Source organism: Pleuronectes platessa, chromosome 12 (genome assembly GCF_947347685.1).
Source record: "Pleuronectes platessa chromosome 12, fPlePla1.1, whole genome shotgun sequence".
In the NCBI taxonomy this organism is placed as follows: domain Eukaryota; kingdom Metazoa; phylum Chordata; class Actinopteri; order Pleuronectiformes; family Pleuronectidae; genus Pleuronectes; species Pleuronectes platessa.
In genome coordinates this window covers 19,481,138-19,493,884 of record NC_070637.1, presented here as the reverse complement: position 1 = coordinate 19,493,884, position 12,747 = coordinate 19,481,138, and the positions used below count along the sequence as shown (strand labels likewise).

The 12,747-nt window shown below is 45.2% G+C and overlaps 1 protein-coding gene across 1 annotated transcript in view; it reads right to left on the bottom strand.

Moving 5' to 3' along the window:
* LOC128453123 (ankyrin-3-like) overlaps positions 1–12,747 on the bottom strand; it is an 84,554-nt gene that overhangs the window by 2,672 nt on the left and 69,135 nt on the right. Inside the window, 9 exon segments of the mRNA XM_053435837.1 lie at positions 849–940; positions 2,090–2,197; positions 2,326–2,409; positions 2,684–2,764; positions 3,060–3,222; positions 3,343–4,786; positions 6,950–7,093; positions 7,484–7,615; positions 7,932–8,006. Coding sequence (XP_053291812.1) covers positions 869–940; positions 2,090–2,197; positions 2,326–2,409; positions 2,684–2,764; positions 3,060–3,222; positions 3,343–4,786; positions 6,950–7,093; positions 7,484–7,615; positions 7,932–8,006 — 2,303 coding nt within the window. The 3' untranslated portion in view covers positions 849–868.

Sequence of the window (12,747 nt, the reverse complement as noted above, 5' to 3'; positions counted from 1 at the left end):
GCAAACACAACACGAAAGGTGAACAGCAGTGGGGATTAACAGTCTGGTCTGCCGGATAACAAACTCTTTTGGATGCTACAATGCTGTTGTTGAGTTGGGGATTTACTGGACAAAAACAGGCACGGGGGGGGGAATCACTGGGGTAACATAATGCTGAGGTGTGTACCATCCCTCGGCCCTGTTTCCATTGTAACTGCTCCCTATTCATACGTACACACCCAGTGAACCCAGGGGGCAGAAAGGTTTGCAGCCTGTGGGACAGAGCGCCATCCGGGGAGGGGTAAATTAAAAAAAGGTTGACATTTGGGGAAAACACACTAATTTGTTTTTTCTTGTCCAGAGTGAATCAAAACAACTATCATGTGAGTATTAAGCACGGGGCTGGAGCCAGGGGGCAACTAGATAGCTCACAGGCTGGAAACACAGGGATGGTAGAGCTCAGTTGATAGTTAAAAAAATAGAACTACCAGCATCTTCAAAACTCACTAATGAGCACTAAGTGTCTTATGTTTCTAAACTAGTAGTTGACATGTTCACAGTTGTGGTTAACATTTCCATGGAAACAGTGAGTTAAACCTGAGGATTGTGGGTAGTGTAGTAATTACAGGAGCATCCATCTTTTACACAATCTCGTAGGTTATGGTTAGTCTACCATGGATGGTTATAATATTATGGCTGATATTGAAAATCTCCGTTGAGAAAATGAATGGTGTTTTTTTACTTCTGGAACCACACGGTTGAGCTCTGTAGTAGAGCTGGAAAGAATGGGGAGAACAATACTGCACACACTGCACACTGCACACTGACACAAACAAAGACAAAACTCACAGTGTTACAGAGAAACCAACCTGGTAGATCACAACCATCCCTATGAGTGGAGCTTCTTATCCCCCGACCTTCTCTCATCCTTCCGCCGGCTATTTCTCGACACGTCTCCCTGCTAGAAAACACACAGAAGAAGATACAGTTGAGCAATGGTCTCATTTTCTTCTGATGGGAGGGAAATAAGAAGCAACCCAACACACAAACCTGAAAGTGACACAAAGGAGAAGTTAAACCACACAGGTACTGCAGGAGTCTGACACTAGCAATGGTTAGTAGTGTCTTTTTTTGTTAGAGAACATAATAAGGACCCAAACCACACAGCAACCAGACACCTGGAGGAGGAGAATGTGTGTAATGTGCGGGAGGCGTTAGAAACAAAAGAGGCAGAGTGTATTTTCACAGCACTGATTAGTCATACTGTTGAATAATCAGTGAAAAAGAGCATTAGAACCACACAGTCAGGGAGAGCGGAGTCAGCGTCCCCATTGTTCTGTAAACACAACAGACACCACACGGTCACAACACAAAACGCAAGGCTGCACTTTAAACGGTGGCATTTAGGGGGTTTTGTGTTGTTTTTTTCCAAGAAGAGAAATTAGGAAAAAATATGTAGAAAAAGCTAATGTTAGTCAAAAGTTGACCTACACCAATGAAAAAGAAAACCATCACATCAAACTGATTCCATTTTGACCTGACTGTTTGACTTAAAGCTGCACGCAAAGAACACTGAGGTTTTCAATATGTAAGAAATAACATATGGTATCAGTATTTAATTATTAACCTCTTTAAAACCCAATTTACCTCTTCATCCCAAATATACATGAACAGTGGCTGTATGAGTAACAGGATTTTAAGCAATGCTTTGCAATCTTTTTAACTTAAAAAGAGAAGCCTGAACATTATTTCGATGGTACACTGACGTGGAATAGGGGGAATGATGCTTAATCGCTCGAACACAGAGCCCAACAGAATTAATCATGAGGTTTGGCTGCAGGGGGCGGTGTTGCTCGATAAAAGTTACATAGTGTTGTGTTAATAAGTTACCTCTAAATGAACATTTCTCCTTTAGATAGGATTTTATTTCCTTTTGTGTTGCAGCTTTCTGATTTAGGTTATTTTTAACCTCAATTTTTGCCGAGTGCAGCTTTAAGCCTAACTTCTGCGTTGGCTGTGAACCTCCCACATGCTGATGTTTTCTGAGAGGAGGAGAACAGAGATCGGACTTTGAACCCAGGAACACAGGCGCGGGTGTCTTTATGCCAACCTCAGACCCGTCTTCCTGCAGAGTGGGACTGTGCAGAAGGTCCCGGAGCCGCTTGTCACCTCCTTCTGGTGTGGGAGTAGAAACCCTCCGAATAACCTTCCTGATTACCTGCCCGAGGAAGAAGGACGAAGGAAGAAAAAAATCTGATCCTCTATTGGAAGAAAAAGATGATCTATTCTCCCGGTGGTTGGTTTTATTTCATCTGGATGGGAAATGGAAGTAAAGTTATACATTACTTTTCTACTGATGAGGTTACCATCTCGGTCCATATAGTGTTCCTCGGTCGTAGACTCTCCTGGCATATTCTTTGCTTCTTCTCCCTGCAAGTAGTTCCGGTTAGCACATGAATACAGGCTCACAGAAGATGCCGTCCCATCACCACACCGAAACAACACTTCAGGAGAAAAGAACTGCGATTGACTCAGCAGTGCACGGACACAAATACATCTATGCACACACACATCCACACTGGCATAGAGTGTAGAACTATGCGAACACCAAGCACAACTAGTCTAATGCACACCAGACTTGCCACGTCAACTACACCAAACCAACCCAACCCCGAGCCGCCGCCCAGCCTCTGCTCCAGGGTACCTTTAAAATGATACGGCGTCTGAAGATTCTGGTGGTTACAGTCTGTTCTTCGTCTGAACCGGAATCTACGCTAACCTTCTGCTGGGGAACGCATTATAACATCATTACACAAACACATGGGGGAGTCAACGGGAGAAAGAAGCACATGTAAGGGCAAGAGAATTGGTTAGTTAGAACACTTTGTACATTCATGAACTTTGTTTGGCTGGGTCACAACAAAAGAAACCTGGAATTAATCACTGAAGTTTCTTTAGCGCAACTTGTACCATACTTTCTTCTGCAACTGCAGATTAACAATTCATAAAGTGCTTTAGAAGATTCCAGACTGTAAAAGTTACAATTATTCGATTGTATTAATTATTATTAGTATCATTACCTTGACTTTTTTCTCTGAAACCAGCGCCCCCTCTTCCTTTTTGCCATTCGATGACTCAGAGGAGCCGCCCTGAGGTGAGTGCTTTGAGCTGCTGCCGTTGTGCCGGGATCTCCCCGATTCTGCCCTTGACGAGGAAGTGATGGACTCACTGGAGATTTCTTGGCTGTTGGGTAAAAGCAAAGAGTGAGAATTATTTCTGAGGTAGATGCATGAGGAAAGGAATCAATTTAAAGTCTGGTTGGCATGAAATTAATGAATTCTTTGAGACTTAACGGTGACTTACCTTTCCCGTCTGTCGAGCAGGTCTGAGCTGACACTGCGGCCTGGTGTCGGTGGTTCCACGTTGACGCTGGAGGAGTCACTGTGCCAACCTGAAAGTGAACACAAGTCTTTTTCTGCCTGTTCAACTGGACCAGCGATCGCCTGAACCCTGTCCTGCATCATCTCTGTGTCCTCCTCCTTTTCCTCTGAGACCTCTTCATTCTTCACCTCCTCCATCAGAGTTCCCAATGTCTCTTCTGTGGTTTGTTTGTCTCTGTGTCCCTCCTCCTCTTCCTCATTGGACTCACTCGACTGAAGTTCTCCAAGTGCCTCAACCCAGGCCTGAGGGGAGAGGCGAGCCACAGCCTGGTCCTCGGCTGCCTTGTCCCCTTCGGCTGTCCCGCTAACTTCTTTATCACAGTCACGAGATCCTTCGTCTTTAAACTGGACTTGTCCATCTGTGTTATCCACTCTGTTACTCTCATAGACCAAATCATCTCCGCCCCCGTCCCCCTCCTGTACCTCTGACTTTTCATCGATATCCTCATTCACAGTCATTGTTTTTATTGTGGTACAAACCTTTTCAAATCCTTGCTCACTTTCTATCACATGATTCGGTTCTTCTGACAGACTCTGCACATCTATCACCTCTTCCATCCCACAGGCTGTCTCCTTACTCTCATCTGCTACAAGGACGTGCTGCTCTTCCAGTGCAGACTCCTCCCTCTGTTCAACCAAACCTTTACTTTCCTCCGCTAACTTAGACCTGTCTTTTGTTATCATCTCACACTTTCTTTCGACATTTTGGATCAAGTCCTTCTCTACCCACTCTAATCCATTTCCCTCTGCTACCTCTGCTGCGACCATCTCCCCAACGTTCTTTATCTCTTCTGTCACTTTCTTGTCACTTCCTTTCAAACCTACATCCCACTGTACCCCATTGGGGGAACCCATCTGCAGTCCTGTGTCTCCTATGTGTGCTCTGTCAGGCGTTGAAGGGGTAATTGATGATATCGATGATAGCGAAGGGGATGACGTGAAGTAAAACGTGTCTAACTCGCACATCGCGGGGAAGGAGGGTGACTTGGGCCTGTGGCTCAGCTCCATTTCATGACAAGGCCTGTCTTCCTCCTCGCTCAAAAGCAGCTGGTCGTTCAGCGCGATGTAGGGCTTTCTGACCTTGGAAGGGACAGGATCAGGGAGTTCAAAGACTGGGAAGGAAAGGGTGAGCTCACAAGGCCTGGGGGGGCTCCTGGGAGGGCTGCCTGGCTCTCTGCTACCGGGCTCTATCTCGGGGCTCCAGGGCAAGGGCTGACGATGGGAGTGGGCCAGCAAAGGGGTGTGTGGTTCTGGCTGGTGATGAGCAAGGGAAGGGTTAGGGGTGACAGGGAGTTCGGGATCCAGGAAGTGGGGATCAGAGTGCAGTGTGGCGGGAGACTGCAGCTCCGCTAGAATGCTCTGATAATCTGTTGGTGACAGGATGAGAGATGTAGAGACATATCCACATATACGAAGCATGCCACGAAAAAAACAAAAAAAACAAAAAAAACACACACATGCCCTTACACATTCACCATATGACGTGGACAATGGCACAGAGGTTGAAATGTAAAGCATGTTTCCAGGAAACCACCAGCTGAGATGGTGATCTCAGTAGCTAATGGCGGTAAAACCAACATAGGCAGTAAAATGCAAAGAATATATAAAATGCATATGTCTTTGTATGTTTGAAAATATCATATTGAAAAATAAAAAGATATGTAAAGAAGCACATTCATATTGACAGTAAGAGTGCCCAGATTCTTTTCGAGTATTCATTCTACAGCTGCGGTTGCGGTGAGACATTAAAAGTTGGACACGTTAAGGCCATGTTAATCCTCTAGCATGGGATGTAATGAGTGTAAGATACTAATATTATATTGTATTGCCAGGATGTTCTGTTACATGCTCACATGAGAAAAGTGACAGATGAGAGATGTGAGAAGGATTAGGGGAAGAGGGCAAGCGACATTAAGAGCTACATGTATATCTCCGTTGTTAAAGGATCAACGAGAGTTTGGGCGGCAGGTGGAGGGATGGAGAGAGCGCACTGGCAAGCAGGGCAGGGAGACAGGGAGCGGAGGGGAGGGGAGAGAGGGATGGGGCTAGGACAGCGGGACCCAGAGGGAGAGCAGGACAGGGAGGAGACAGGGCGGGAGGACGGCGCCAGCTGAGTCACTAAAGAGTCCCTGCTATGAGAGGCTGTGACAGAGGGTGAGAATCTACCGGAGGGTGGGCAGCAAATGGACGAAACAGCTATGGTGATGGGCTCAGATAGGTTAGGGTCCATAGTGAAGGAAGAGGAGGTTGGGGCAGAGGTGGGAGAGCATTGGACACAGGTAGCTGACGGAGGAGTAGGTGATGGAGAGTTAGCAGCAGATGAGTCAGGTAAAGGTGAAGTAATAAGTGGGATCGGTGAGGAAGGGTTTGGCGGGAAAGGGAAGGCGGGGCATAGACAAGGTTTAGCAGAGGGGCATGGAATGAGGGAGGGAGTTTGGGAGAAGTTGAACCTTAGCTGTTTAAATTGCATTTGAGGTGCCAAGTCTTTGAGCGAAATTGAGGACTCGTAGCTGGATGAGCGGCGTGGGGGGAAAGGACAGCTGTGAAGTGCTGCAGTGGGAGTGAGGGGAGTTGGTGGAGGTGTTTGGGTTTGAGATGGAAAGTCGGGAACGGGTGTCTGCACAATGAAGTCAGCAACAGTGCTTCCGGGAGTTAAGGGGATGATAATGCAAACTACGGGGAAAAAAAGGATTGAGGCAAGAGGTAAACAGAAGAGACAAAAATGTAAAAGTGGAGAAGGAGGAAAAAAAGACATCATGAATGATTGTTTGATGTGAAACATGCTCGCACAACAAGACAATGAATGGCATCACATGAGGGGAGGGTGTAGGAGGAGGCACGCGAGGGATGGAGAAGGAGAAGGCACACACAGCGCAACACATGACTCTTAACTTGTTAAGAGCGGTTATGTGCTGTTAACAGCAGTGGATGCTGCTGTAGAGGTGATGGGAGGCAGGAGGAACAGGAGGAGGAGGAGGAGGAGGCAGTCTGATTGCGGAGGAAGAGATTCTCTCATCTATCCAGGGAAGGCTCAGAGGAACTGGAGGAGAACTAGGAGAACTAAGCTAAATCAATACAGGAAAGCAGATTCTACAGGGTTATGTCATTTCTACACAATTCAGACACGACTGAAAAACATATAAAGTAGTATATAGTTTGCAGCATGCACCTAATGGATATCCCTCATTTGTGACAACTGGACACACTTGGAGTTTTCAACCTGAGCAAGACCTGACTTAAATAAAAAGAGTGGTTACTTCAGCAGAAGCCAAATCAAATCAGTGTGTTAAAGTGTTTAAATAGATTTTTGGCTCAAAGAAAAAAGACTATAATTATTTCATTGGCATCCAAATGATAGAATGTGAAGCTCAGGATTGTATTTCTGGAAGAACAGAGCCAGTTGTCCTAACTGTAAATGAGTTTTTCTCTACAGATTTGCACTGGGACTGTTTGTATGCAGACCATGCACTGGAACAACAGAAAGGTAGCAGGGAGAGGTAAGAGGTCAGCTAGACAGAGCTAAACTTTACCATCAGCCTGATCCCGGAAAACAGCGTTATCATCGGCAAAACATCTCGTGCCTGAAATGTTACCATAGTCGAATATTGGGCCCTCCAGTAAAGTCACAATATCCATCCGATTGACTTTGGTCAGCACTGTAGTTAAGGCATCCGCTGTGGAAGAAGAGAAGAAGGAAAACGTTTTTTTTTGAGTCGCCTGAAATGACGGAACATTTAAACATTCTTTTTACTAATGAGAATAAAATACGTTAAAAAAAATATCAGGAAAGGTTAACACGATAAGTCTGTTGTCCAGAGAGACAGGATATGAATGTTTGAACAGGTAAGAGACAAAACAGACAGAAGAACAGAGAGTAAGACAAACAGGGAGAGTACTAATACAAAGATGGACTACACAGAACCTTTCATTTTCCTATGCTAGCAATAGTAGTTCATTTCTTTTAAAAAAGACTGAAAGGAAAAAGTGAAAGAGAAACACACAGAGGAGGAATAGGGACAAAAACAACATTTTCAGAAAGCGGAATAATAAAATCAAAGTCTTACTTGTGGAGTTTTTCCCTTCCCGACTGACCCATTTCTTGAGCAGCATGAAGCTCTGTGCTGTCAGAGAGTTGGGGTTCTCTAGTCTGATGTGGTTGATCTCATCCACTGTGAAGTTCATCTCCCGGGCCAACTCTGTGATGGGACACAAAATATACATAAATATTAAAACTCTGATATGCAGTATTCAAAGTGTCTGTAATTTTGTTCATAGTGCAAATACTGGATTACAAATTAAATATACACGTTTCATAATTAAAATCCTTTGAAAGGCTTATACTGTGTGTAACAAGGAGATTCATTATTTTAGCTCTTCTTTTCCAGGGCTACAGGTAACATGATAATTATTTGTGAGATATACAGTTAGCCTGAAGATGGCAGTAAAATTACAAGGTTTGAGATTAAGAAAGAAAGCAAGTTAGGTGCATGGGCAATGCAGAATGGGCCTCACCTGTCCAGCTGAGTCCCAGGTGATCTGCAACGATAGCCATGCGCAGGTCCGTCCGCTCACAGGGACTTTGGGGACCTGGGGAGATAAAGGACAACGACAAATCAGTACCATTCATATTCCCATTCCCCTATACAGTAATGTAAGAGAAAAATAAACATATAAACCGTCCTTTTCTGGCCACTTATTCATCAGAATTAACGTGATTAATCAAAGGTTGTGTTTAACGTATTTATATCATAATAGTTATTGCATGTTATTGTTAACATAGCTGTAATATTGGTTAAATTCTCCTCATGGGATGGCAAGAAAAGGATATATCACACTTGAGACATTATGGGCAACTTAAACACGCTCATAGAGTAAGTGGGTTTCTGTGATTGTGTTTGTGTATCTTCTAGGCAGGCAGTAACAACAAAACATAACATGACTCTCAATAACAGACTCATCGCTCTACAAATCTAGGGTGGAAAGTTCGATGTTGCGAGCTAAAATGTTGTCATGCGAAGGCGCTTTTGTGTGTCAATTGCTAATACTAGTTAGTATAAATCACAATTGAAAACTGTATGAGAACAAACTACTACGGTAACTTTGGTAGCCACCCTGCACAGACAGACAGACAGACAGACCAGGGAGTTGTCAAACAGGGGACTGGTTGTGCCAGTGGACCAGTCACTACTACTGGCATGCTCACTCTACTATATGGGGGTTAAAGGGGGTTGACAGTGGGGAACAGAGGAAAGAGAATCTTGCAACATGGACAATACAGTACACAGTACATCAATGACAAAAAAAATATTTAAATGACAGCTAATGTTCTAAAGAGAATATGTAAACACGCCACAGGCATTCCAGTCAAACCATTAAACGATCACAACGATGTCATGCAACTAAAAGTGAAATATATAAATATATAGATGTATTTTAAACATAGTGTGAAAGTTTTACAAACTAGGCTTGATCTCTGCGATGGGAGGCGTTCGAGACCCTGTGAGTCCCTGACTGCCCTCCTTCCCACCAGTCCGCCTACTCCTCCTGCTCCTCTCACTGCCGGAGGCCCTGTCCGTCGTCGCCACCTTTGCCCTTACGGACGCGGCCCCGGCCTCAGCCCTCGAACCTCTACCAGACCTGGATGAGCGGGAGGGCTGGGAGGGCTGGGAAGGCTGGGAGGCGTCCGACAGAGAGGTGCTCCGGGAGGTGCTGTCTTCCTCCGACTGCTCTGTCTGCGTCTTTTTCTCCTCGTCTGACAGGCGGTCCACCAACTTTAGCGTCTCCCCGCTAATGTCTTTAAAGTATTCAATGGTGCGCTTACAAATTTCATCAGGTTTTTCCTGTCTGCTCTGTCTATATCCCTCACTCGTGACATTGCTGACCTGATGCCTGTCCTTCAGTGGTAGCCTTGTGGGCAAACGTATGGCTGCTCTCTCTGAGTCCAATGCCCTCTTGGGCTGTGAGGTAACCCGAACTGACACCAGTGAGCTAGCTGCAGCGGCAGGGCTGCTCTTTTTAACATCCTTGATTGGTATTCTAGACCTGGGCTCTACTTTGGCTATGGCTGGCGCTCCTCTTTTCCTGACTTCAACTTTCACTGCTCGTTTGGGCTTCTGTTTGCCCATTGCTGTTCCCTGCGTGGGAAATGACCACCCTGATGCTTTAACTGGAAGCCTTGACTTGGGCTGTTTCACTTCACTCTCTTTGACGGTCTCACTTTTCTGGTCCTGCCCTTGATTGATGCTGTGAACATCGACTCTCTCTTCTACATCCCTACAGGACAGTGTTTCTATCCTGCTAGCTTTCTGAAGAGTGGGCTCAGAAGAGGACTGCAAATTGAACACCACACTGCCACACTGAATGTAGTTGGCCTGAACACTGGAGGACTCAAGGTTATTGTTGTTGTTGCAGTTTTCTGAAGGGTATTCTATTCTCTCTGTTTCGGACTCACTCGGTCTACTAGACTGATTCTCTGTACACTGGCCCTCTATACTGATGTATTCTGGCACCATTTGTCCCTCTGATAACTCAGATTTACAATCTGTGAGATCCCCTGAGTCTTTTTTCACAGTTATAGAGGCAGCTATGCCCATCTTAATAGGAGTGCGTAATTTGGGATCAACCTTAGAGGCTGTAATTGTGCAAGAGGAGGCGGTCTCAGCTATGGCTTCGCAGGTGGGGGCATCAGTACCGGTATGGCCAGTGTCACTGCCAGGCTGTGCAGGGCTGCATTTTGCTGTTGTTGCTGTTGGTGTTGCTGGTGTAGTGCTGCTGTCTGTGGTAGTATCTATAACATTCACCTTTCCATCTACTGTGGCCCTCTCCCCAGTTTGTGACTGAGAGGAAATTACCCCCTGGATCTTGCCCCCTCTCCCCTTTTCCCCTGTTTTAGGGTCAGAGGAATGCTCACCAATCTGGAAAAACTGAAGCCTCTCTTCAACAAAGTCCCGCTTGCTCATGTCAATAGCACCACTGCGGGTCATCTCAAACATCTTTCCTTCGTGGAAAGGGAAGGGGTTAGGCTCACTAGTTGGTGTGCTCTCATCAGTCGGTGTTCGAGCAGGGGTTGTGTCAGGTGTTGTAGCCTGTGATTTGTCGTCCACCGATAAACCAAAGGGCTTAGGATCCTCGTCTTTTGTTTTGGAATCAAAAATTCCATCATTATCGCCCCCCTTGGTAGACCAGGGGTCAAAGTCCAGGCCTTTGGTGGCAACAGTCTTAAACGTTGAATTCAACTCCTCTTCAAGTTGGTAGGCAAAGCAGTTTTCTCCATAGATCTGCCTTTCTGGATGTCTTCCTTCAAGGGTGTAATCTGGTTCTTCTCCACTGCAGTTTACTGACGATGTACTGGTTTTAGCCTTTCCATTATCCCCTGCTTCCTCAAATTTCTCCTCCTCAATGACTTCAAGCTTGGACTGACTAAATGATCGGTCTGTGTTTTTTATATCAATGGACAGACTTGATGCTTTAGGGTCTTCACTCAATCCATCATCCTCATCCTGAAGGTCATACCCATCTAAAGAGTCTATTTCAGTTGCATCCGTATCATGAGAGAACTCAGCAGTGGATGCTATAGAGCAGTCTGTGATTGACTGGTCGTTGCCGTTTTGTTCATAGTCAGCATCTTCTACGTTTACTTCACCATTGATCTCAGACTCAATGTTTTCATTTTTCTCAGATGGTTTGTTTATTAAGCGTTTGTCTCCCTCCTCCTTCATTTTGAAGGTGTACTTTTTGACAGGGATGGGATGGAACACAGATTCATCATCACTAGAGTCACTGTTATCAGCTCCAGGGGGGATAGGGGATGGAGGCTGCACCCTGATGATTGGTTCAGCTAATAGGTGCCTATCATGCTCCTCTTGGAGATTCACCTCTATCATCTCTGTCTCTGCCTCAGAAGAAACACACGATCCCTTTTTCTCAGGGTCAGACTGCTCTGTCTCTAAGGGAGGAGGAGGTGGGAACTCTATATAAGCCACTCTTTTCTCTTTTGATTTCTGTCTCTCTGTATCATGCTGTTTTTTACTGCGGGTTTCTGGGTGAGCTGGCTTAGATATTTCCTTCGAGGGCTCCTTGTAGATGAAACTCTTTCCTTCATCCTCCTCGGACTCCTCTGCGATAGTGCTTGGCATCCTGGGTATAAGGCCTATCGCCGAGTCTGGTGCTCTTGAGGTCAGGCTGACTTCCTCAGAGCTGGGGGTCTCAGGGGTAACATGACTTTTCCCAGAGCTTTCCAAGAAAGTCACTTGCTCGAGAGTGTCATCTTCTGGGGGAGATGGAGACTGCTTTTGCTTGACAGTGTAAAATGCACCCCTTGTCTCATGCACTGTCCTACTCTCGTGGCTTACTATCTTTTTGTATGTTCCCAGCTGCCCTGAGGCTGTTTCCTTCTCGTACTGCTTTCCTACTTGGATGCTAACATACACAGGCAAGGGTTTAATATCTTTGAAACCCTCTGTAACAACTACAGGAGTCACTTGATCCAAATACTCTATTTGGTTATCGTCAACACCGTTGCACACTATGGTTGACTGGCTACCATCTGATGAGTCTGTGGATTTTCCTAGTGATGATCCACGAGTGGACTTGTTGGATTCAGAGCTACTGTGTAACCGATTTCTAGTTAAAGTCGGTATATGAGACCCCGCCCTCTCACATGGTTCAACAGAGGCATCTACTTTTAAAGAGGTGGATTTCAGATTTTCTGAGAAATTAGAAAGCTTTCTAATAGGAATTTGTGATTCCGAGTTTTTTTTTAGACTATCATTAGTATTTGGAGTTTCATGAACAACAAATTCTGTGTAGATTATTTTCTTGGTCGTCTCCTGTCTTTGGGAATCACTGTTATTGCCATCATTCATGGAATCATGGATTAATGAATGAGATAGCTTTGGAGATTGGGGTTTATAGCTTCCATAACCTTGGCTCTCCCAAGTTTTGAATAGCTTTTTCTCCTCCTGAACATTTTCACTTGTTTCTTGCTTGGGGGAGAACTTATTTGATTCACCACCCAAACTTCTCCTCTGATTTCCTGGACTTTCTGGAGTTTTGGGAATATCTGACCCAGCAAACACTTGATACACAGGTAGCTTACTTTCCTGAAGTTTCCTAATAGGAGCATTGGAATTTTGGACACTTTGAGGAGTCCTATCCTGCCTCTGAGCCTCTTGCTCAAACTTGAGCCTTACTGCACTCACTTTTGAGGAAGGTATTTGAAAAGGTTTAGACATTTCACCAGGGATTCCCTGGGATTTACCATCTCCTTGTTTACTTGGGTCTGAATCACTATACTGCAACAGTACCCTCCTCTCTGGACTGCTGGGTA